The 27,253-nt window shown below is 43.0% G+C and overlaps 1 protein-coding gene across 1 annotated transcript in view; it reads left to right on the top strand.

Annotated features, from left to right (window-relative positions):
• The window catches only part of LOC144766739 (protein-glutamine gamma-glutamyltransferase 6-like), an 88,448-nt gene that overhangs the window by 46,839 nt on the left and 14,356 nt on the right, over positions 1 to 27,253 (top strand). The window contains exons 8-12 of the mRNA XM_078650489.1: positions 1,215 to 1,318; positions 4,660 to 4,905; positions 9,526 to 9,855; positions 14,256 to 14,413; positions 18,280 to 18,413. Of these exons, the coding sequence (XP_078506615.1) occupies positions 1,215 to 1,318; positions 4,660 to 4,905; positions 9,526 to 9,855; positions 14,256 to 14,413; positions 18,280 to 18,413 (972 nt within the window). The remainder of the gene's footprint in view (positions 1 to 1,214; positions 1,319 to 4,659; positions 4,906 to 9,525; positions 9,856 to 14,255; positions 14,414 to 18,279; positions 18,414 to 27,253) is intronic.

Genomic DNA, 27,253 nt, shown 5'->3' with positions numbered 1-27,253 from the left:
CTAAAACCAATGGTGCAAAAGGAGTACGCCGCCTATTAGGGTCCTACATCTTGGATGTATACTGCTTTTTGCTTAATTGAAGGTTTATTATTTATTGACATTTTACAGTGTGGGAACTTCTCTCTTCCATCAATGTGTGTCAGAAAATGGCTTCCTATGGAAGGCAAGCTAATTCACCATGTGTGGATACAGAACACAAAACCTACAATCTTTATGTCTTCAGAGTGATAGATGCTACTGTTTGTCCCATTGTTGCAATGGAATAGAAACCCATGTAATGTTTCTAACTACATGGGACACAAAGCTGCTTTTCTCCAACCTCCACTGTAGTGAACACCCTCAATATATTGAAATGGATTTCATTCAGTAACCAAAAATAAAATATGCATAGCAAATTCACCTTCGCAAGAGGGTTCCTTGACTATAGTTGCAGCGTATGGCCTGATTTAGAGTTTGGCGGAGAGTGTACTCCATTGCAACAGCGGAAAAGTACCCTGTCTGCCAAACCGTCCGTCTGCCCGCCTGATTTACAAGCTGGTGGACCTTAAGCATTTCAGGGATGGAACGTACTCTGGCGCCATCACTGACATAATCCTCCGACAATCTAATGTAGTACTGGACTTCACAGGTTCCCAGATATACCACTGCCTAACCGCTTTACATTGAACGTGCTATAGGTTTTTTTTTGCTGTTAGTAACCGCTGGGTAAAACCCATCAGTGAGAAGCAGTTTAAAATGTTGTAATGACCCCTTCACCATAGGAGACATTTCAATGGTGTGGTGGTCATTACTTTTTGCTTTTTTAATAAATGAAATCCCCCTTTAGGGTTTTGTATTTAAAAAAAAAAAAAACGTAATAAAAGTTTAACGGGTGTCCGACTTATTTGACTGAGCTGCGACAGTGGTTTCTGCCACGGTTAATAGATGACCGCAGTGCCATCGGACTTCTCTGAATGCGGAGAATGGGTTCGCTGTCAGAGCGACGGACTATTTTAATGCATTGCCCTGATGGAGTAAATACCATATTCTGCGCTTGAAATCAGGCCCATCAAATTACTTACACTTCTAGGATTTGGTCAATATAATATATGACAGCTTTAGTAATTCACATGGTAGATTGGGAATCATCACTTAATACAAAGTTTTTTTAAAATATTCTTTTGATGTGCTTGAGATGACAGAAGCTGACCAGTACTTTGTAATTTTATACATAGGAACTTCCATGTTTGGAATGAATGTTGGTTCAAACGAAAGGACCTGGGACCACAGTGCGATGGATGGCAGGTTCTGGATGCCACACCTCAGGAGCTAAGTGGAGGTATTCTGTGCCTGTTACATAGAGAACACACACTTACATTAATAGGAGAAGTGTTTACAGGAACCTTGTAAGCTATGTTGTTCCTTGAGTGAGGAGGGTCTGATGGCAACTATTTTGAATTTCGAATTGAAGGGGCAGTGGCGACTGCCACAATAAAGATGTGGTGGGGCGGTTGGAGGGAGTGCGGGAGGGGGAGCGTCTGGGTGGGGGGGGGGGGTAATAATAAAAAAAAGAAAAACCCTTACCTGGAGATGCCGCCTGCATCCGGCGTCGCACCTCGTCCTTCCTGGTTTCAGCAAGCAATGGGACCGCATCACAGACTTCCTGCAATCCCTGCGCTACTCGTATGTCAAACCAGCACGGGGATTGGTCTGGGCAGGCTGGTAAGACGATCCGCTCAGACCAGGGACTCTGTGGGTGTTTCTCTAGCCTGGCTGTTCAATACAGCTGGGCTGGAGAAACCTAAGTGCACATGTGGGTTTTGGACGGCCTGAGACAGCACGCCAAACACATATGCGCTATTAGGGGGTGCACATAGCACTCCTTCTCCCGATGCCCTGCTCCCCGTGCAAGCTGGCTCACATCCGGCAAATGAAAAATAAAACAATTACATTGTTTTATTTTTCACTTGCTGGCTCTGAGCCAGGCAGTGAGGCGACGCTGCTCCGCCATTGCGGATGAGCAATGGCGGCGAAGGGTGTTAGGCCTGCATTTTCACAGAACGTGTGCTTAAGGAATTATTTGAGGACATTTAGAAAACATCCAATTTTGATACGGACAAAATATCTAAAGAATTTGTACCCGTGTTGCCTTTGGAATTCAGAATAACCAAAGGAATGAGCCATTAGCAGGTACATGGAAATGGAGTGACTACTACTGAATAGTGGCAATGGCCTTTGGAGCCAGGGAATGTGCAATCTTTGAGCCAGTTACTCTCCTGTGTAGAGAACGCCTAGGGAACTCACAGCTGCCTATACACTCACGGGGAAATATAGGAAGATCTTCACATCCACTAGATAACAACATGCAGCCAGTACAGTATATTCAAGGAAACTGGGAGAGCACTAAATATATCTGCTGATTAGACCCATTGGAAGAGGGGAAAATGTAAAAAAAACGGATTGATTGAGCACTGACAAATCTAGTTTTCAGATGATAAGGTGAACATGACTACAGTTACCAGGCCTGGTGCAAATACTGAATTACATCTGAGATCAAGTCGCTCTTCCACAGGTCAGAGGTATATATGTTTAGGCAATATCAACTAGCTAATGCAGGACTGTTTGCAAGAAACTTGTATCAGTAGGTGATATCTCATAGCACAAGATGGCGTCAGTTCGGATGACGTCACTTACCTTTCTTAAGAGTGTAAGGTGAGACACAATAGATTGACAGTTAAGGGGTTTACAGCTATTCAGTTTGCCACTAAATATAATGGGGCAGATTTACAAGCCCCCTACGCCACCAGTACATCTCTTTTTGTTACGTACTAGAGGCACATTTCACTGCTCCATATTTACATAGACAGGAAGAGCCACCCTGCGTGGCTTTTCCTGTCCTTGTATATATTGCCCCATTACACTCAGCACTTTGCGTTAAAGGGGCGTTCCATGAGTGTAGCTGTGTGTGTTCCCAACCAACACCCATGGAACCAGACACATTTCCAGATTTCCGAGGAATGGTGCAAGGATGCCTGCGCCAGCGCATGTCAGCTGTTTGTGCGCCAGCGCAGGGGAGAGCACAGGAATTCGACATATTCATATGAATATGTTGCATTCCTGTGCTTTGGATGTGCCGCAGCGTGGCACAGCCAAAGGGCTTGCCCGGCGCTGCAGCCGGACCCCCCTCGTAAATCTGCTGCAATTTGTTTACATTTAACATATAACTCTGCATTATGTGATGCTCTCTGGTCCTCTAGATATACCATTTTGAGTGAAGGATTTCTGCAGTTTGCAGTTAATAATGTTAATTTTTTTACTGTCTCTATATGTCACTCTAAAAAGTTCTGATAAGCATTACATTTCCGTCACGCTAGATTCAAATGTAGGGGACCTTTTAAGGAGAACACTCTCTCAGCCTCGAAGGAGGCCTTCATTTCTATCCCTGAGCAGGAAAAATACACTTCGAGGCTTGCATCTCAAAGAGTGGAGGAAGACGCTGGAGGCCAATTTATTAGTCAAAAATATTGGAAGGAGAGAAGAAATGCCATTGTTTAGAGGTTAACCCATCTGCCTAAACTATTTTGACTAATTTGGTTTTAGGAGTTAGGAGGGAGGGGGGAGGCCACCTGAAGTGTTAAAAGCAGCTGCTCAAGCTGTACATGATGGTTTGGGAAAGCAAACGTAAAACTGGGGAAGATAAAAGCTAATCTATATGCCTGATAGTTCAGGGCGCAATTATATATTTTATATCTCAGGACATTTTTGACATTTTACAAGAAACAGGCAAAGAGATCATTGCTGGTATGGGATCTAACACAACTGCAGACCTGCCAACTCACATGATGCCATTGTGTGTCACATGAAATGGGCTCCCCTCCCATGGTCACCGGGTGAGGAACCAATTTCACAAGCTGGCAGGGAAGATGAGCTGGAACCCAATGCAGTCCATCTTGTCCCGGAAGGCTCTGACCAGCAGATGTCCATTAAGGGGCGTAAAAACACCATAGGACATCAGCAGCCACCTCCAAAAGATATTACTTCCCTTGGGGAGAGTTGATGGTGGGTCAAAGTATGGAGGGTGCAGAAGTGTCTTTTAGTGCACTCTCGGCATGAAGCTCCAACCCCTTCATGCCCCCCCACCCAATTCAGTGTGGTGAGATTTCTTTTGAACTTGTCAGGTCTGCAACTTGCACTGATTTGGACAAAGGTGAGATGTGCTCATAATAAATCCTAGAAGCCACATATCTGGAAAATGAAGAATCAGTTACAAACTTACTGATACATGAGACTTGGGGGAATATTATCAAGAACCGGTGTTAAAATTATCGCCGTTTTATCGGCAGGAAACTGCAGATAAAACGGCGATAATGGGCTTGATAATACGCCCTTGTTAATTCCAATAAAAGCCCATGTTAACACAAGAACATGGGCTTCTATGGGAATTAAAAAGGGCGTATTATCAAGCCCATTATCGCCGTTTTATCTGCAGTTTCCTGCCGATAAAACGGCGATATCTTTAACACCGGTCCTTGATAATATGCCCCTGAGTTATCAGTAACTAATTTCATACTGCCCAAAGGAAATTGCTGTTACAGGATGCAAGTTATTGTATTTCTCATAATAAGCCTTGATGGAGTGCAACCATTCAATGACAACATTACCACTCTCTGTCCTCCATAGGATTATTCCAACTGGGACCGACATCTGTCAAAGCGGTCAAGAATGGTGATATCGACTTGCTATATGATGGGCATTTCGTATTTTCTGAAATGAATGCAGATCGCAAACTATGGGTATACGATCAAGAAAATGAAGATTTGGAGCTGGTCCAATCAGACACCACCACAATTGGTCAGTTTACCAGGACCAAGGCCGTGGGCACCGACGATTTTGAAGATGTCACTGGAAATTACAAATATCAAGAAGGTAATGCAGCATTCATAGCATATAGAATAATGCACTCTTACATTTTTTTGTTTGTGTACAATGTGCATCTACACACACTGTGCTACATTCATGTCTATTTCACTGTACACTAAATGCCATGATGAGAAAGACGATAAAAGCAACAAGCTTCTTAAAAGGACACCTACAGTATCTCAGTGGATGGGGGAACAACATTCTGGGGCTGGACATCCTAAGGAGATTTGAGAGCTGGGACTGAATATGAAATGGCAGAGACATAGACTAATAAAATACATACAAATGAGACATGCCTTCTATTCAATGACACAGGAAAATGGACTAAAATGGAAGAGTCGCCATTAGAAATTAGAATACTAAACACATATGATGAAAAAAAGCTATATTTTATACAAACATCATACTTACAACTAACAGAAAGACCTTCAAGCAGTGAAAAGGCAATGAAAAAAAGATACACGACAATTTGATGATAGAACATGAGAGCAAGCCCTCATGTAGGAATGAGAAGTTTTGATGAGGTTCAACCTTCAGATTAAAGTAGTACAATTTTACACAGCATATTGTAGAGCAGTAAATGATAACTGGCTGTGAAAATGTGGGCAACACAGTACCTCCATACATATACTATGGGAATGGCCAGTCATTCAGTAGGAAGTGGTAACAAATACTAGACTGTTTCCATGAGGAATAGGGTCAGTACTGATATACATCAGGTGGGCCTCTTTCCAGAGTGGCAGAGTGGGTGCAAAATGATGGTCTGGAATGCCACTGGTTCAACTATTTACAAGCATTCATCTAATATCCTTTTTTGTGTTTGTCAGAAGCAGTGGTGGTTCCTCCTAAAGGGCGAAGGAGAGTCGCCCGCCTGCTGTGAGTGCAGCAGATACATGTAAATAAAGAATGGTCATTATTATCATTTTATTACAGGCAGTGAGTGTCGTAGTATGAGGGCATGAATGATAGCAGCATGATTAGAATGACCTGTGAGGCTGGCAGCCAGTGTGCTTCTTGGATTGGCTGACTGTCTTGTGATGGACAGCCCAACATGCACATTTCAGACTTCACCAATCCCAGTGGTGTTACACTGCTGGGGATTGCTGGCACAGGCACCTAGGCTCAAAAGGACTGCTGTACTAGCCTGCTCAAACCAATCCTGGCGCTTCCCTCATGCTGAAAGCAGCATCAGAGGAGCTCCAGGATTGGTTAGGTTTGCGCTGGCTGTAAGAAGTCAACCACCTTCAGATCAATCCCTTTACTGTGGCACTGCAGCAAATTCCAATCAGTCGCACACACCAGCTTCAAGTTGTAAACGCAAATAAAGAAACAACTGTGCACGTCTTTATGCTACTTTCTCATTTGGCGAAGTTGGGTTGCAGGCTGGGGAGTTTGTTGGGGTAAGGGGTTATATCTGCAGGTTGTGCCACACGTTCAACATGTCAGGTTGTCACACTGCCAAATACACACTCCGAGAACTTAAAAAAGAGACAGTATACGTCATACACAAAACCCGTGAGAAGAGGTGGGTCAGGATCTCTGGAAATAGTGATAAAAGCTGCTTTTTTCTTTCACGGTACCCACTTCTCGGCAAGCAGGACGCATAACTCCTGAGGCGTTCCAAGAAAGGAATCACGTTTTGCTCCTTTTAAGCTCCATTGATAGAGCGCTGTGCTTTAGTACATTTGGATTGTCACTCCCCAAAAAATCGTAAAGATTGAAAGGGCCTACTGTTTCAGCGCATTGCATGGAAAGGGCCTAGTCAATCAGTACTGTGTGATATAGACAGAATTTTGACACCGTATACAGGACTTAGCCTGTTGTCTGAATGCAGATATACTCAGTAGCGCCCCGTCCCATGCCAAAGGGCGGGGGGGGGGGGCTGGGGTCAGAGGAGGAAGGTGGTGGAGACAGTTTGGGTGAAAAACATAATGATAATAATAAAAATAAACTTACCTTAAGCTGCTGCCTCCCACACATTTGATCTTCCTGCTTCTGGGACTGAGGCTGGGCACAGGCGCCCAGCCTGCCCTCTGGCCAATCCTGAACCTGCTCTCACTTGAAGACAGCTTCAGGATTGGCCTTAGCATTGGCAACTTGCACTCCCATGCAGACTGGAAGCCTGTGCCTGCTCTCTCCAGCCCCATCTACCCAGATGAGGCTGGAGTCGAGCTTCACTGCGCATGAGGGGTTTGGCTCGCCTGAGACGGCCGACCAAACACCTAGGGGCAGATTTACAAGCCTCTTGCGCCACTTTTGCAAAAGTGGTGCAAGGGGCTTGTAAATCTGCCCCCTAATGCGCAGTGAAGGGAGAGCCCACCACTCTTCCATCAGCAGTGTCATCCCCTGGACCCACCCGCAAGACTCATGAGAGTCCTGAGTGAGGGCTCAGAGGATTCAAAGAAAATGATAATAAAACAGGTTTAACTCCTTTGCTGCAGCGGCTATTCCGCCGCAGCGCTAGTGGGGAGGGTGGGCCGCGCGGCACCCCCGTACTCGTGACGGAACCGCTCTGTCACGAGCCTCAGGCGCGCTGTGCTTGTGACGGAGCGGTTCCGTCACGGCCCCGTCCGCTCAATAGAACGCGCCGCGCAGGCTTGAAATCAGCGCCACGCAGGCGCGCTGAGCGGGCCGTGACGGAACCGCTCCGTCACCAGCACAGCGCGACTGAGGCTGGTGACGGAGCGGTTCCGTCACCAGCGCCAAAGGGGTTAAAACCCGTTTATTTTCATTTTATGTACTGGTGGTGGCCGCCGCTGAATCTACTGCTTTTAAATACTGTCTGTGGGACATGGTCAGCTGACTACCCAGACAACATTAGCTGTGCCCGTCTTGAACATGACGACCGATAGCCTTAAAACAAACCCTTGACCACTGATGAGGTTTATGACTGCACGCCATTATGAGTACGGCTAATGGGAATGCACTTGGGTCAAACTATCTGATGGCAGAGTATTATAAAGCATTTAAGGACCTCTTTGGCCCACACTTCCTGGAGGTCTGCACCAAGCGAGTTGTATAAATGAGTCCCATGTGTCTCTCTGCCCTCCAGGTGCCCCAGTTACAGTGGCTCTGCCCGAGCTGGCACCCCGCCAGAGGCGGTCTCAGTACAGGGTTTAATGCAGTGTGTCTACAGTGCAGCATTCAGTTCAGAAATAACTGTGCAATACGATTGGGATGGGAAATAAACTATTTTATGTTGTTTCGGTAGGGTTATGACTAATTATTTAGCCATTTTGGAAAAGGAAAAAATGGAACAACTGACTTCTGGAATGAGATTGAACTAAGTGGAAGAACATCTAAAGTCGTAAAATGGAAATTAAATCATGTGATATGAAACCCTTCCATTAAATGTTCCACGGTTCTCCATCAGCAAGTCTGCTTTTAGATGTGTTGCACCGCACGCTAAAATAGCCCCACTAACATGTTTTTTACATTTTAAATAATATTCACTGCTCGTTTTGCAAGCCTATATTCCAGATGAAAAGTTGTGAACATTGTACTTTAAAATGGACACCAATTAGACAAAACAGGGTTAGGTTCGAATAAACTGGTCTCTATATATATTTATAATCCCGATCATAAAACTGAACCCAGTAAAACCTCTTAATTAATTGAGAATGGCATAAAAAATCAACATAGACATAGAAGACCCAGCTCTTGGGCCCCAGGACTACCAAATCAAGAATACAGTTCTCCCTGGGATCCCATGACTGCGTTCAAATACAAACTAATGGTCAGGAGTGGATCACATATTTGAAATGTATCCTCACTCTGTGTCCTTTTTTTCATCTCTGCTACAAGAGTTGTCAAATCATGCAAGTGGGTAGGGTCCATGTTTCTAGTCCTCCCTTTTACACATGATTTTATTAATTGACTGACTGCCCCATGCACTAAGCCAGAGTCACAAATGGAATAGGACGCTGCAAAATGCAGCACCCATGCCAAGGGGAATTAGCAAGGAGAATTAACAACTTGGCTGCGGCGGTAATTCCGCCGCAGCGCTAGGGGGGAGGGGGGGCGTGCGGCGCTCCCATGCTCGTGACTGAACCGCTCCGTCATGAGCCTCGGGCGCGCTGTGCTTGTGACGGAGCGGTTCTGTCACGGCCCCGCCCGCTCAATAGAACGCGCCACGCAGGCACGGTGGCCGAGCCGTGACGGAACCGGTCCGTCACCAGCACAGCGCGTCCGAGGCTGGTGACGGAGTAGTTCGTCTGACAAAAATACACTGCCCTAAATAGTGGTTAAAAAATATAAACTTATTGGAATTAATAATAGGACATCTACATCTCCTGATGCATATCAGATGGTAACATCTGCATGGGGAAAATGGTTGTGGGCAAGTCAGTTTGCACACAGGCGGCCCATGTTGCCCATGCGGTAATTCACTTTTGACTCTGATATTCCCTACCAACAAAAACGACCTTTACATACAAAACCTACCCAGCATCATCGGTGAGTTTCTAACTGAGGCAGATGGTCAGCCATCCACTGGAGTGCGGCGAGCTACTGCACTGCAGGAAGCTGCACATCCTGAGCAATTATTCATTGACATTAAATGGGGGTATCATTAATGGCTGTCTGATAGACAATGATAAAAGTAATGCCATGTTGTCTTCCAACCAGGTTCTGAGGAAGAGAGAGCTGTGTATGAAAAGGCTACTGCAAAACTTTTTGGTAAGGAGTTTACTTCATTCAGTGCCGAAGTGGACTCTGGCAGCGTAGCTGCGAGGAGGCCGGAAGTAGCACCTGAGGCAGAAGTTACCTGCAAGTTCATGAAGTTCAATCCCCCGGTGGTCGGTCAAGATGTCAACTTGATATTGAAATTGACAAACAGCACTTCTTCTGCCAAGGCTGTGAAAGTTAACATTGATGCAGCGTGCACCACTTACACCCGAAGAGAGATGACGTCATTCATGTCCAGCGCTCATGCTATCACGCTGGGTCCCAAGGAAGGTATGAGTTCACAAGACAATAAACATGACCTTGCTTTTATTTGCATAATCGTTTCACGTTAATGAACAAGGATGGTGCAAGGGATAGAACATTAGTGTCCTCACCAATCAGAATATAAAACTATTAATGTGGGCTAAATATAAGTAAACATTAAAGCAAGGAATGCAGAAGGTTAACTCTGAGCAATGTGATAGCTGAAGATAAAAGGAGCCCCAAGACTCCTACTAGGACTCGTGTAGGGGGTTCTATAAAAAATTAAAGGCCGTGATTTAGAGTTTGTCGGACATGTGTCCTCTGACGCAAATGTAGCAGTGTACCCTACCCTCCAAACCCTTGGTCTGCCCACCGCATATAGAAAAGGGTGGATCTTCAGTCAAAACAAGCTCTATTCGATTGATTAAAATCATAAAAGCAGAAACAATACAGTAAAATGGCACATTTCATCATATTGGGAACATACAGCAATCATGATATTAAGAATACATTCAATAGTTATAAAAAGTGGGCATACTACAAATGGATTAAATCACTAAAAACAATAAAAACAATAAAATCCGTGTCTTTAGTCACTCCACCTGAATGTTCGGGGATAGCTTCCCGGTGGATCTTAGGTTTTCGTTCGTGAAGCCCCAGTTGGCTCTACTGTTTGACTGCTCCTTCCTACAGGCCAATGAAGTAGGTGCGGTCAGACACCAACCTCTCTATTTAGGGGGGATGGTGTAATACAGTTTTTCTATCCATCAACACCATCAACATCACAAACCTGGCACAGAAGGGCAGGAAAAAAAACAATAAATCCCCCCATGATCAGGGAGAAAACTCCCAGAGTTTGAAGATCATTATTTTTTCCAAACTTTGAGAGCGGTTTTTGGCAAACAAAAAATGTAAAAATGTTTAGTGGGTGGCAATCAAAACAGCGGTGGCTGTCCAGCAAACATTTTGTGCCTTTAAAGGAACTGATACGAAGGTGATTAAATCAATGTTAATAGATGGCTTAGCGAAGGTAATGTCCTTCACCATCCTGACCGACACTACTCTGCCCGCCAAACTCAAAGTCAGACCCATAGTGCCAGATTTACAAAAGTGTCACCCAACACAGCGCAGCACCCAATAATGCTGCACTGTGTTGTGTGACAGGGAGTGACCAGGATAGAACCATATCTACAGACATGGGGCACTCTCCCCCCCTCCCTATCGCTGATACAGAATGTTGCTCCCGATCACCTCGCACACACCTTTGTGCCATAGTGTAAGGGTATGTGAGAGTGGTCTAGAATAGGTTTTGTACTGGAAGGGTTCCATTTCAGTACAAAATACTATGCCTAGACAACTTTTAAAACTTTTCCTACTTTGTAGGTGTGTTGTACAGTGCAGCACACATGCAAATTCGGAAAATAAAGAAGAATTGAAAATCTTTCTCTTTTTAATGGCTGCATTCAAGCAGTGTTAATTTTTGACACAAAACCCTGTCTGCTATTGTTTGTAGACAGGTTTGTGTCAAAAAGCAGTATTTGATGGAAGTGAATTGGGGTAGTATTGTTTATGGGATCAAAAAACAGCTAGATTGTTTAGAATGCTTGCATCTCAGGATGGTGAGAAGATGCAATGTGCTTAAAATAATTATCCTTCCTAGAGTTATGTAATACTTTAGGGCGGTACCGCTGGAATTAACCAAAATACAACTTCAGGGAGTCCAATCTATTTGTGATAGGTTTATATGGGGACAAAGGAAAGCGAGACAGGCGTTTAAATATATAATGTTACCATACAATCGGGGGGGGGGTGATTGGTTCCTAATTTTACCTTTTAATATTATGTATGTATACTTCAAAACATACGGATATTGTTGACAGGTGAAGATGTGTCAATAGCGGGATCACTGTCAATACATCAGATCTTGTTAGGATTAGAAGCTAGAAACCTTTTAGCCAAGTTCTATGAACCAAGTTACTTGAAAAAAACTTGTTTTAAGGTAGTGCTCGCAGTGTATAAATTCTGGAAATCGGTACGGAAAATGTTAGACATCGCACGGTTTAGTTATTATATGCCGTTAAATGCGTCATCTATTTCCCCCCGCTATATTTTGAGATTTTAGGATGCAGAGTTGGAGGACTAAAGGTATTAGACAATTAGGAGATCTCTACGAGGGGGGGTATTGGATTCATTTTCAGGGTTAGTGGATAGATATGGACTCCAACAAAAGGAATTTTTTTAATATCTGCAAGTTCGGGATTTCCTATTTGAATATCACATGGGTGAGGGCATAACCACGTCCTGGATGGTTGAGGCAATTAGAAGGAGGGTACGGCTAGGGGTATTGTATGCTATATTAATTGAGACACAACCAGATGATATGACTGCACAAACTGTTAAATGGAGTGAATGGCTGGGCCAGGAAGGCGATTATGTGCCGCAATCAATTGATATGGTAGGAAAGATTTTGTTATCGACGAATCTGAAAGCCCAACAGTACAAGACAATTTTTGATTTGTATCATACACCTGAGAGGATGATGAAGTGGGGGGACTCTATTGATGGGAAGTGCTTTAGATGTAGTATGGAAAGAGCTGGCATTGTGCATGTGTTTTTCGATTGCAATATGTGCTTCAGCAAGTAAGGCTTCAAATAGACCAGTACTTGTCGGAAATCTTAGGGCTTCAAATTTATATGACAAGGGATATAATGCTGATGTGGGTTGGGGATAATCTACAAATTGATCAGCCGGCATATAAATTCAGATATATTATACTCATCGCAGCCGCGGTGGCACGGTTATGTATTGCATCAGTTTGGTTGCAGCGGGACGCCCCTACGTTTGAGATATGGCGGGTTAAATTTTATAACATTTTTAATTTGGAATATAGTCTTTACTGCCTTAAGTCAATGAAGCGGAAAAAAAGGAGTATGCAGATCTGGGGCCCAATGGTAGAACATTTTCTTAAAGTGTACGATCTAGGTAAAATGTGTCCTGTATGTGCTGTTTTGTTTTTATCCTATTTTGCGATATATGTTTGTCATGACCATGAACAATTATGTATTAAATATGTGTTGTCAAATGCTATGGATTGAAAAAAAAAAGCATGTGTGATTGCATGGGAAAGCCAATATACCACCCTTGTAACGCCTCCTTGACGGTGAGTAATGCACAGCAGTGGTTTATGTTGCTTTGCATTACTAATCGGAAACTTTCCAGCGCAAAGCAAGTTTTTTGTGCTGGAAAGTAAATAAAAAAATTTGGGGAGTTGTTTTGTGTCACTTTTGTAACTCAATTACAGTGCAAACTGTTTGTAAATCTGGACCTCAGGATTATATATTTATTAAAGGGTTTTCTTGTTTTTGCACCATGACACAGGATGCCTTGTGTGGCCCTGAGTGGCTTGATAAACCCAAGCAGCGCAACACTGCACAAATCGCTGCATTACATTACTTTGCCCCAGGGAGGGGTTCCATGGCAAATAATGACACACTTTCAATGGTGGTATTTGCGCTGCACTGACCATTTTTTCTTTTTCTTTTTGTTACCGGGGTGTCCTCCCCCACATCCCTGTGTCTCCTCCACCCTCCAGACCCTGCCCGAAGGCCTTTTGCCACCTTCAACTGCAGTGCACTAAAATTAGGTGCTGCAGTGTAGGCAGCGAATTGTCTGTCAACAAATAGAAAAGTAGCAGAAAGTCTGAATACCCCGCTGACTTTGAATGTAAGTGTTTGATTCTTTTTGTGGGTGATTCTGGTGGCTGGTCTCCATTACCCTGTCCTGTTGATAAATTGTGCATGAGCCCAAACTGGCGAATGGGGACTTGAGTAGTGAAGGGCTATGAAATCATGAACAAATGTTTAAGGTGACTGTCAGGAATGGGACAAGTGTGCACAGACAACGGGTTAGGCAGATCTTTCTTGGACTTAAAGGAACTATTGAAACAATGTCTGCAGTAAGAGACCTGGGGGCATATTATCAAGAACGGTGTTAAAATTATCGCCTGTTTAGCAGCAGAAAACTGCAGCTAAAGCAGCGATAATGGGCTTGATATTATGCCTTGGAGAATTCCAATAGAAGCCCATGTTCACACCAGAACATGGACTTCTATTGGAATTCTCAAAGGCATATTATGATGCCCACTTTCACCACTTTACGAGCAGTTTTCTGCCACTAAACCAGCGATCATTTTTAATGCCGTTCTTGATAATATGCCCCTTGGTCTTTGTTCGTGTCAATGTTGTGCACCAACATCAGTGGGATACTTGAAAGGATTAATATAAATGTGCAAGTCTACAGTCAAGTTCCACCCAGTAGCTAGCTGTTTTTCAGATAATATTATATAGCACGTCCCCTCATGTTAGAGATGATAAAATAATGCTAGATACTCTAACTGATGGTCTGATGGTCTATTTCACTTTTTCAGAAAAGGAGCTCCCAGTGAATATTCCATATGCGCAGTACAAGCTATCTTTAACGGATGACCATGTCATTGAAGTGTCTGCGCTGTGCAATGTCGGTCAAGGGGGCAAAGTGATGGCTAGTCAGACCATCACCCTGAAGAGTCCCTCCATTAACATTAAGGTAAACAACTTTGCATCCTGAAGTTCCCGTAGTAAATACTATAGGCCTGATCTAGAGTTTGCAGACGGGTACTCCATCACAATTATGAAGATTTCACGTACACCTCATTATAAGGGTCATAGGATATAATGCACTTGTAACAAGGAGAATGGGATATTCGTCTCATTTGTGACCAAGTATCCTACTTACCAATCTCTAACACAGTCCCTATGGTGGGATATGGTGGTGAGGTGTTTATCTAACCTTACAGAAGTTAAATTAAAAAATCCACAGATAAAATAAACGTTATCAAAATCAATGGATCTGACTTTCTCGAAGAAGGTTAAAGGGATAGACAGAAGAGTATGTTTTATAAGCACATCAATATATCTTTTAAATACAAAAAAGTCATGACTATATACGTTTTGAGGGTATGCCTTTTCAACCATGGTTTACTATACTTCACATCGATGTATCATGACAATGCAGATATCTTTAGATGACATTACTTTTGGATTAAGAATAGTTAATCTACACTTACCTAAATATACTTACCTTCACAATATTTTTGGGTGATATTCCTGCTACATTGTGTACGTTGCAATATATTTTTGTGGTCGATATTCAGACATTGTAGCTTGTTTTTAAGGACATGTGCGTAGGATGGTGAAATTGTTTCAAGAAAGCTAAAAAAGTTTGTTATAAATTATGTTTTTTTATAAGGGAGAGTAGACACTATGTCTCAATAGATCTACGTAGATGAACTGAAATTCTTCTTTCGTTGACTATGTGTTGGAGCCCAGGGTCTCTGGGACACAGCAATAAAAGCAGGGAGAGCACCATAAGCAATCAAAGAGGGTTCTTGTAGAGCATAGCTAATCACCCATAAAAGTCTCAAGGCTCTGGGAGAAGGGGTTCTGAAGTTCAGTCAAAGAGCCAAGTCTTGAGGTCCTTCCTAAATTAAAGTAGCTTGTCTCCTTTCTGGTGAAGAATTGGCTGGTAGTTTGGTCTGCCCTGTTCCCATGATGCACTGGGCCAGGGACAGACTAATTTGCATATAGCCAGGTTCTGAGCTGGGATGGGGCAGTGAGCTAAATAACGGTGATGGATCAAGCCCTGATCTTTGGACTGGGTAAGAGTGGTCTGCTTAATTCAGACACTCTGTTCATCACCACCCCCTTTTCTGAATCCCTTCCTAAATTGAGGCATTCCACCAACCAACATTAGACGCCTGAGAGGCTGTTGTTGGTAGTTAATATTTGCATGTTAACTAAACTACATGGGAAAACTAAAAATGCAATCCACAATGTGCCTCAAATAGTGCACAGCAGTCCAGTTAACTGTTCATAAAGTAGAAGGACAGTTACTACTGCACCAATGAAATGCCAAAAAGACCTATCCCATGGTGCACCATTAAATATATCTTAACAATAAGACACACTAGTCATAAATTGGAACCCACATCAAAAACCTTGGCCGACTCACCCTTTCAGCCTTTAGCATATGTGTTAATGGACATGCATTTTGCTGATGCGAATGCAAAATATCCCTTCAGCCAGATCTATAAACGACTGCATCAGTACGAAAAAGACTGTCAAGCTCATGCAGAAGTGGGGGATTTGTAGAACAACAACAGGGTAGCAATAAGCAAGCAGGGATAACAGTGTGAGTTTCATAGGCACTGGGCTTACACTTGTTTACTTTTCCTCTTCCACCCTTGTTCGTCTAATGAAGTGTACAATATGTTATAGCTATAGCTGCAAGAACACTTTATCATATCCAGCAGTGTGCTAAGTTAGCCATCTTCGAACATCCGAAAAATACAAAGGAGCTTATCTACTAGCTTCTTGCGCCGCTGGTACATCACTTTTTGTGACTTGCCGGTGGCGCATTTTGCTGTCCCATACTTACAAGGACATGTAAAGCCACCCTGAGTGGCTTTTTGTGTCCTAGTAAATACAGCCCCTGTTCATGCAGTACTTTGCGTGAAAGGGGCATGCCATGGGTGTTGCTATGGGTGTTCCCACTCAACACCTATGGATTCTGCCACATTCCCAGATTTACAACAAAAGGGATTGCGGCACTGCGCTGAGTCGCTTTCTTGTAAATAAGGCACAAAGTTTTATTTTTAACTTGGTTAACTTTGTCAACGCTATCATATTTTTCAAAAGGTGGATGATAGTGCCCTAAATTTGCACCTGTTTGTATGGGAAACCCAAGAAAAACTTCATTTTAAATCAAAAATTAACCCATACAAATATTTTCATGGGAATTTCTCCGGATAAATATATTTATCAACAGGGCACAGAGACCGCTCTTCTCGCCGTGATAGAAAAGTATAGAAAAGTTTTGGACAGTGGAGGCTGCGCTGCTCTTATCTTGTTAGATCTCAGCGCAGCCTTCAACACGGTCAATCATCGACTTATGGTCCAAAGACTCAGGGAGGTGGGGGTGGTCAGAATCGCCTTGAAATGGCTGCAGTCCTTTCTTGAAAACAGATTTTTCGCTGTTTACGAGGAGGATACTTCCTCTGAGCTGATCCCTCTGCAGTATGGAGTCCCTCAGGGATCATCCTTATGTCCTACCATGTTTAACATCTACATGAGGTACCTTGCTGATGTGGTGCTTCCCTGGGGGATTCAGATCGTCACCTATGCTGACGACACTCAGTTGGTGGTTTCCCTTAGTCAGCAGGACAAATCTGAGCCTGGCCTAACATCATGTCTTGTGAAGGTGTCAGAGTGGATGGACAAGTCATTCCTAAAACTCAATGAAGCAAATACAGAACTTATGCTCCTGAGTTATTCTGCACCCACAAATATAGACTTTTTGTGGCCCAGCTGTATAGGCCCCCCCACCGTCACCAAAAAAACTGATTAAAAGTCTGGGAGTCTGGTTGGATTGCAACTTGGATTTCAAAGTACAAGCCCGTAAAACCGCCCCCAATTGCTATGGACTTCTTAGGACAATTAGGAAGATTCTCCCTCTTCATCCTTTTGCTGCCAGATGAATTTTGGTCCAAGCACTCATACTGTCTTGCCTGGACTACGCGAATGCAGTTTATTTGGGAGCACCACAGCGGACAATTAAGAGACTACAGATTGTTTAGAACTGAGCAGATTACTTCTAATGGGCACTCCCAAACGTAGCTCAGCCAAACCAGCCCTTACTATGCTGCACTGGCTCCCCATCCAGGAAAGAATCAGTTTCAAAGCAATGTGCATTGTCCATAAATCTATTTCTGGGAAGGGTTCCCCATTGTCTCACTCAATGGTGCAACTATACCGTCCTAATAGAACTCTGAGATCTGACAGTAAACGACTACTCGCAGTTCCTATGATCAAGCAGTCACAAATCGGAGACCGGCGTTTCTCGAATAGTGCAGCCAAGTCTTGGAACCAGCTACCAGATCATTTACGGCTAGAATCTGACCATCTTACATTCAGAAAACAGCTTAAAACATTCCTCTTTCCGTGATCGGCTCTGTGTTGAAGGTGTCACATTAAGCGCTGGGATGCCCTTGGGTAGCCATGCGCTATAGAAATGAGTATTCATTCATTCATTCATTTTGTTAAGCATCATCCAGTTCAGGTTAAGTTGTATGGAGTCCAAAATAGTGAAGTAATTACATTAACTCTTATATCAACCATGCAAGTGAAATGTACATTTAGCACACTCCTAGTTGTTACTTGTTTGGCTGTTGTGATTGTAAACACATGTTTGTAAAGTCTGACTGATTAGTGCACTGTTGACAGATGGAATTTCTGATGTCTTCCGACCAACTTTAGACACTTGGGTGGGCAGAGGCGATCCAATGAATACAATGGTCTGTGATAGTAGGGGTGCTTACCACACACATTGTGACTCTTTCTTTCCTCTCTGCTCAGGTTGTTGGCCAGGTTGTGGTGAATGAGAAAGCTCGGGTGGACCTGACATTTTCCAACCCTCTCTCTGAAGAGCTCAATGACTGTGAGATGCATGCAGAAGGCAGTGGCCTGTTTGCAAACGAAGTCATAAAATTGTAAGTTTTCGAACGTGGCTTTTCACCACACTTTTTTTTCATTAGTTGAGTCTACTGCTCATAAAGTTCTACACCTCCTTTAGTATTTCGTATTTTCTCTGATTTATTGGCCTCCAATTAATTATTTATGTGCTTTGCTGCTTCGCACTATTTCTCTATATCTTTATTTTCATCTGTCATTCTCCTCTAGGATTTTCGCACAGCTTGCACTTTATATTTTATTCCCAGGAGCTTCTGTATTTTTCACCATTTCCTACACGCCCTGAACCCTTTGTTTATGTCTCGTTCTTCTTCAGGCCTTGCTACTTTCTCCTTGTTTTGTTCTGGTCAGAGTTTTTTCCTTCCCTGGATTTTGTTATGTCGGTTAGATGAGTCTACCGTTCGTTTTGTATTCTAAACTTACATTATACCATGTTTCTTTGCTTGTTAGTATTTGCATGGGTGAACCATTATTTATGAATTAATATGATTCAATGAAAAGAGGCAGCGTGCAAAAGTATATTTAGAGAAAAATTTACTTTTCGGGTGTGGTATCCCCAAATGTTCTGCATCCCTTGAAAAACACAAGAAGTATATATAAAGCAATAGTGCACCCTGCATGCGCATTATGTCTTGCTCCAACCCTAAATGTAAAACTACACTGTAGACGTACATTAGCTTCTGAGGTCTATCTTGACTATCAGGACTGGACTAGCCGTACCGGGCATTGGCCCGGGAGGCTGGGGGTTGGGGGTTGGGGGGGGGGGAGGGGGTTTGCAACCGTAGGGGCCAGTTTTTATTACTGGTAGCCGGTTTTGCCCCCAGTAACAAAAGCAGCAAGCAAGCGGTTCCAGCCTCCCAGGGCCAGGCAGTGCTTCACCAGGGGCTGGTCTGAGTAAATTGCCATTGATGCTAGGAGTTCTCAGTCTGGTCCTGATCACTATCCTCTGTGACAGCCCAGAGGTGTGCTGATTATTTAAATAGATGTGCGCTTAAGGCTCACCAAGGAGTTTGCAAAGTGCTATTTTAATACCAATATAAAACAGTAGAAAACTGAGCTTATGGCCAGTTGTTATACCTTGTATACTTTTGTCCTTCTTCTGTTTCTGCAAGTTTCGTTATGGCTACCATTTACAGGTAGTGCAAACCCTACTAAGACTTTTTAGACTACGGTCCGTGGAGAAAACATCTTGTTGGAGTTTTTTTTTAGTCTGCCTAGACTAGGGCCTCACAGTAACTGACTACAGTCGGTCACCATTTATGTATGGTTTCCACTAAATGGAGTGTAACCCATAAAGGGATTAGTACATTTTCATATGAGAGATCCAAAGAATGAACATAGACTGTCAGCACTCTACTGGCCATCATACGAAGTTGTGCAGAATGGTGTCTCCACAGGAGACACCACTGCATGTGATCATGAGTTTTACTCTGTCTGGAATTCCTATTCATAATGAAATATTTGCAAATAGAGAGATAGAGTCAAATACGGTAAGCATAACAACTGGTGAAACTCAGCCCTGCAGAAGAGGACTACACATCCAGCCTCCTTGGATGTGGGATGGCTATGCAAAAACATGACACCAATGTGGCTATTTCCTGTTTATTAGATGTGTTCATTTGTGGCTATTTCCTGTTCATTCTTAACTGTGTTACATAGGGAAAATGACGTGGCCTAAAGGCTAGAAATGTAGACATTGGACCTGTGGAACCAAGTTCTAATCCTGGCCTTGACTCAACGCCCTTTGATTTTGTGGAAATCATTTCATCTCCCTGTGTCGCGTAATCTGGGGTCAGATGAACGAAGATTACGAATAGACATTTCCTATATCCGATTTCCTGCAAATTGCAATTGTAGGAAAATTGAATATTATGTGGTATGGTTGGGTACCCTTACCAGGCAATATTATCACAATGCTTCAAATATGATCCTTGGATTCATAGCAATAATCCTTAGCACAGTCCTGGTAGCTTAGTAAAGAGCAGTCTGGCATTACTGGATAAACATGTGTTAAGTATTTTATAGAACCATAAGGGTTCATAAGAAATCGACAATACTCGAGAAAAATTCAACTCCAATGTATAAAAATAGAGTATATTTTCATGTAAATTTAAACACCGAGACAAACTAAATAGAATACATATAACCAGAGTTATAGATTTTCAAAGCGTTAGAAAATATGTATTTAAAAGAGCAGACATTTAACATGGCGGTCAACAGGAAAATCTGCTAGTGACAATCAGGCACATAAGGGTCGAGTTACATTGTACCCTCACAAGGTAGGTCCTTGGGTCCCAGAACCATGGACAAACAGTCAATTTAATTTTACCTGTCCGGTGGAGTTCAGGTGCAGTGGTTGTCATGGCTGTCCGTTGTCTTTGAACGGGACTAGTGCCCAAGCTGCTTTTACCATAGTGATGACAAAAAGGGGATGCATATACAGAAGAGCGAGTCGTGGCTGACATCAGTTGCCAGTGTTATGAAGTGCCCTCTTGACACAGAGTCGAGTTTAGGAGGTCATTTACCTCACTCGTAACCATCAAACCTTGGTAGCAGTAAAGGTAAGGAAAAAACCTTGGATATCTTGCAGTCTACAGGAGTGCGGTAGCGGCTTGTAACGTCAGTGAAATCTAGACTACAACTACCTAAATGCACTTCACCATTTACTTTGGGTAATCCTTCAGAGGGCCTGATGGCCAGCGAGTCTTCAGATGCAGAGCGCCACTTTACCTGCACTTTGCAGGGGACGTGTCCCACCAATCTAAGGGTGTTACACTTGCCTTGGCATCCTTGGCATGGTTTCCCCTGACTTTTTGCCTCTACCCCCTGTATTTTTGACAGTATGCTGGATTTAATTTTTGCTGGCTTAGATGCTTTGAGCACTTTGCCACTGCTCATCAGTGTCAAAGTGCAAGTGCTCCCTGTGTAAATTGTTATCAATGGTAGCTATCCATGATTGGCATATTTGATTTACTAGTAAATCCCTAGTAAAGTGCAATTTGTGTGCCCATGGCCTGTACATCAACTGGTACTAGTGGGCCTGCACCACTGAGTGTGCCACCCACAGGAGTAGCCCTGTAAAGGTATCTCAGACCTGCCACTGCAGTGTCCGTGTGCAGTTTTAAACTGCCATGTTGATCTAGCAAATGCACTCACTTGCCAAATCAAATCACTTGCCAGGCCTTAACTTTCCCTTTTATTTTATTTTTTTGCAGAGTTTTATATAGTGCGAACTAGACCCGAACCGAATCAGGTATCAGAGCGCTTTACATAGCACCAGTTACGTTACATGAGGACGGACACACATTCATTTTAGGCACGGGGAGATTAAGTGATTTGCCCAGAATCACAGGAAGTTTTTGGTGTCGTTACCGGGACTCGAACCCAGATCCCCAGGTCCGAGGTCGAGCGCCCTACCCGTTAGGCCAACTCCTCTCCCCTCTTTATACATTTAAGGACGCCCGCAAGTAGGCCTAAGGTACCTCAATGGACAGGATGCAGTGTATGTGACAGGTAGGACTTGTACTAGTGTGTGTAAGATGTCCTGATAGTGAAATACAGCCAATTTCGTTTTTACTATTCAAAGGCTATCTGTCCTATAGGCTAACATGAGAGGTGTTTTGTAACATCTTACAAGTATAACTTTCTATTGGGACAAGACAGAGAAATGGAGTTTAGGTTCTCTAAACTTAGAATTTAATAATACATCTTTTTAGAAGGGTGGTTTTTAAATTGTGCCTTTGAAAATAGCACTTTTAGAAAGTACTACGCAAACAAATGATGGACGGAATGCTGAATAAATAATACATTCACCCCCAGTCAAGAGAGCTGAGTTAAATCCATTCTTCTTTTGCTCACTATGCCACCAAATTTTAGACCAGCCATATGCAATTGACACTGTGCCTCATGGGAACAGTCCAGACCGAACTGCCAAGCCAAGTCCTCCCTGGACCGGAAACAAGCAACCAGGGACCGTTTTCTGGGTATTACCCTTCATCATTTAGGGTGGGGTATTCTGTCCTGAATTTTTGTCCTGAATTTTGATCCTTTGTCCTAAATTTTTACACTAACCGCCCTGAATTTGCAGCCTGTACCAGTTGGTCACCCTACATAAACCTGTCTTGGTGGCAGCTGGGGTGGTGAAACCTGGGCTTGCCAAAGCACGTCAGCTGGGGTAACCAGGTGCGCAACCACTAGGTAGCCACCGGGGTGCCTGTCAGCTTTCCCTTAGCATCAAATTTGTGTCAGGAGACAGAAAGCATGTTGTTTGACACAAAACTTGACATGGTTATGTGGTACTATAAAGGAGTTAGCAACCTGGGTATATCTGAGTGCAAGCCCAGTCTTATCCTATGGACCACCTATCACTTATAGTTAGGCTGTGGGGTTTTAGGTTTAAACCTATAATAACTGATAAAACCCCACTGTAAGAAAAATAGCCTTCACCGGTGAAAACATATAAACACTGAAAAAACACCTGGACAACCACAAACTAAATGTTATTCAAAGAAAGGAAAAAGAGAGTGAAAGTTATTTTTTTCTTCCTTAAGGGGTCAATGCAATGTAAATTTGTTATACAAGTAGCAGTAAGAAAGACTGGCTAACATTATTCTGCTTGAGTTTTGTTCTTTAGGGATGCCACTAACATATTGTTTCTTCTTCCTTTTACTTTTTCAGTTTTGTGGCCTTTGGTCTAAAGATGCAGGGTTTAGTTTCATGTTTTAGGTCTAGTTTAATTATTTTTTATTTATTTTTTATTTCAAATTATTTTATTAAGAAAAGAGTTTTATGTACAGAGTACAGTAAACTATAGAGAATCAGGAAATGTCAAACTCATATTTGATATTTTGGCTGCATTTGATTCTTTCACCGATAGGTAAAATGGCTGGTTTCAAAAAAATCTTTCCTAATATGTGTCATCACATTTACCCACAGAGAATGGGTAAAAACCCTTAATACATCAGACCATAGTTTCTAGTGGGTCAGTATTGATAGTAGGTGAATTGCCAACACCTCAGGCTTTAAACATTCAATGCAAGGTATAGTGACAAGTATATATTTATCACCAAGCATCTGGGATAGTGGTGAAAACATGACACCAGACTTTTGGAAAACATGGAACGCAGTGTCACTTGTAATGTTCTGCAAAAAAGGTTCTTTCCAAGTTCAACAAAGATTGGAGTGATATTGTTTGTATTTGCAGTGATTCAGCTACGTATATAGAAAAGTTGTGTGATGACCTGTCAAAATTGATACCCGAGCTGAATTGATTCCCTGTAGTAGATCCTTGACACTTGTTAGATGGTATGCTGAAAGCATCTTTACAATCTTAAGAGTTAATGAGTGAGGCTATTGATTTTATTGAGTCCTCTCAGGCCCTGCACCCGGCTCAATCGGGTTTCAGGGCGGCTTTCAGCACAGAGACGGCCCTGGTGGAAGTTTCAGAGGCCATCAGGGAGTGTCTGGACGGAGGCGGCAGAGCGGTCCTGGTTTTGCTGGACTTATCTGCCGCCTTCGATACGGTACCCCATGCTCTGCTGCTGAATCGGCTGGCAGAGGTGGGACTGTCAGGCGCGGTTCTGGCTTGGCTGTCCTCGTTTCTGTCGGAGCGGACGCAGCAAGTATGGATGCCTCCTTACGCCTCGTCTCCCAAGAAGCTCAGCACAGGGGTCCCCCAGGGGTCGACGTTAAGCCCCTTGCTGTTTAACGTCTATATGACCCCGCTGATCCATCTGGCTGAGCAGTGGGGAGCCAAAATAATGGCGTATGCCGACGACACACAGCTGTTGTTTACCTGGCCTAAGAAGTGCTTAGATGCCAGTGTCGTCTGCTCCTGTCTATCCAACGTCTTTCGGTGGCTCCTTTCAGCCCAACTTAAATGCAACGAGGACAAGACAGAGCTGCTGTTTTATGGCAACTTTCCGGCCAATTTTAAGGATCTTATTTGGCCGCCTGATTTTGCTTGTCCCAGCTCTTTTGGAGGCCCGGCCAAAAACTTGGGGGTCTGGTTTGGACAGGATCTTAAGTTTGAAGTACATCTAAAAAAACTTACGGCGACCTGTTTTTCGACCCTCAAGTCACTAAAAAGGTTCCTTCCACTGCTCCATAGGGAAGCAAAAGAGACGGTTCTGCGTGCTCTGATTCTATCAAGGCTGGATTATGCCAATGCCCTCTTTAGCGGTCTCCCTAAATATCTCATCAACCGAATGCAGATCATTCAGAATGCGGCGGTTCGACTTCTATTCCATCTCCCGAGAAGAACTAGCGCATCTGTTCATCTCCGAAAGCTCCATTGGCTTCCAGTGGCCCATCGTATTGTGTTCAAATCACTGGTCCTGGCCTTTCGCGCCCTGCACCAACAAGGACCACAATATTTGCACAAGAGGTTCACTTTCTATACCCCTCGCCGTGCACTCCGATCAGCTAATCTCCTTCTGATGTTCACGACTAAAATCAGATATGTGAGATTGGGTGGTCAGTCTATTTCTGTCCAAGCAGCTCGATCTTGGAACGCCCTGCCGCTCTCTTTGCGAGCTTCAGCCACACTGACAGAATTTAAGAAGGGGTTAAAAACCCACCTTTTTAATCTCAGTATCTAGTTGCTTTTCTTTTCCCTCTGGTTTGGCTCTGTTTTAGTTCACATATCGCGCCAGGATACTCTGTAGTAGCAGAGCGCGTAATAAAATATTTTATACATACATACATACATACATACTTTTTAGTCCATTCCGGTGCACTGGTTTCTAATGCACAGGAACTAAATCGCAAATATTTATAATTTCGTGCTTTATGTGGCATCAAAGAAAGAGTCATCCCTACTGTGTCCCTTAGCTGCGGGTTCTCAGCCCAATGGGCTAAGAATGCTGAGAGGGCCTTTTCAAGGAAGTTTACATGGGAAGGAAAGAGCGAACACACATGACCCAAAGACTCACTGAAGAAGTATTGTACTGTGTACTACAATAAGATTAATTTGCAAAACTCTATTTGGACCTCATTTACACTATAAGTACACTGTCTATATACCATGTTCTTTCAGTGCAGAAAGCAAGCAATAATAAAATCAAAATGTTCCATAAACACCGGAAAAACACTTTTTCTGTTGTTTTTAGTGGCGCGAAAATGTGTAACCACTGATAACAACTGTTTTTTAAGATATTGAAAACACTGAAAAAACCCCACCAGAATTTACCAAAAATAGAAACTGAAACAGGAAAGCCTACTTATAGTGTACTGGTAAAGTCACTATAGAGACATGTATGCTTGCACTTACATGTCTACACTCTGAATATACTGCAACCTGCCTCTTGGGAACAAGAAACCTTTTCTAGGGGTGAATGACATATACTTAAGAGCAGTGCTGTGACCCTATTATACATGGTGAGGACAACGTTGAAATAGTGCAGTGAACCCTGTTCCTGCAGTCTACATGGTCAGGTCTAATATCATCTGTTTACCTTGGTCACAGAGGGTGGCACAATCAGTGCTGCAGACCCTGAGTACCCCTTTACCACCCATGCCCTGGGTACCACAGTACCACTTACCAGAGACAATGTATAAGGGGTGCATGGTTTCTGTCATTTGGGGATGCTAATTACAGATGTCACTTTTAGGGAGAGAGCATTAGCATTGGATCCTCCTTAGCAGGCTTCAGTGCATGGTCAGAGTCAAAAAACAAATGGGAGCAATAAGGTGGTGGACATCTTTTATAAGCCCTGTTTTCTAACACCAATAAAAAATTAGCTACTTCAAATGTACAAAACGTACATCATTCATGACATGGTCAGTGACATCACTGATGACATCTCAATTGACATCACTGACGACATCATCCAGTGACTGCGCCTTTCTGTAAAGTTTAAATTATATATATATATATATATATATATATATATATATATATATATGTATATATATATATATATATATATACATATATATATATATATATATATATATATATATATAAATACATGCCATGGTGTATTGAGGAATGAGTGGGTGTATAAGTGTCTGAATAGATGATTTAGTAGGTGCATGACTGACTGTATAAGTGAGTGATTAAACGTGTCTTACCGAATGCATGGATAGTGACTTTGTGAATGTCTGTATCATTCTGTCAGTTGGTGTGTAAGCGGCTGCATGGGTTGGTGAGTAGCTACATGAGTGTCTGTATGGGTTATTGATTGGTTGTCTGAGTATCTGTTTGGGTGCCTGAGTATCTGTGTGAGTGGCGTGTGTGTGACTGTGCATATATTTGTGAGTGGGTGAGTGTCTGTATGGGTTATTTATTGGTTGTCTGAGTATCTGTATGGGTGCATGAGTGTCTGTGTGAGTGGGGGGGACTTGACTCTGTGCATAGATGTGTGAGTGGGTGAATTACTGGGTGTATGGTTCATGAGTGCATCTGTGAAGGGTTGTATGGGTGGGTGTGTGTATGGGTGTATTGGTGACTGAATGGATGTCTCAGTGGTACATGTGTGAGTAACTACATATGTGGAAAGGCAGTATATGTGAGTGTTGGAATATATAAATGACTATATGTGAGAGTGAGTGGGATAGTGGCTGTATGGATGAGTGTGTCCTTGTATCAGTGATTGTATAAGACAGTAAGTATATGTTACTATCTGTATGAATACGTGAGATGGTGTGTGTGTAACTGTAGAGGTGAATAAACTGGAGTGTGATTGATTATTTGCATGACTGACTAGGTGTATGAGTAACTCTATGGATGAGTGGCGGTGTGTGAGTGTCTTTATTGGTATACAAGTGCATATGTTAGTGCTGTATTGATGAGTGACTGCATGTATGAGTGACTGTATGGGTGAATGAGTGGATGTGTGTAGACCTAGGAATCAGTAAG

The sequence above is a fragment of the Lissotriton helveticus genome, chromosome 7 (assembly GCF_964261635.1).
Source record: "Lissotriton helveticus chromosome 7, aLisHel1.1, whole genome shotgun sequence".
Taxonomy (NCBI): Eukaryota; Metazoa; Chordata; class Amphibia; order Caudata; family Salamandridae; genus Lissotriton; species Lissotriton helveticus.
Note: the sequence above shows the minus strand (reverse complement) of the source record. Positions and strands in the feature narration are given on the sequence as shown.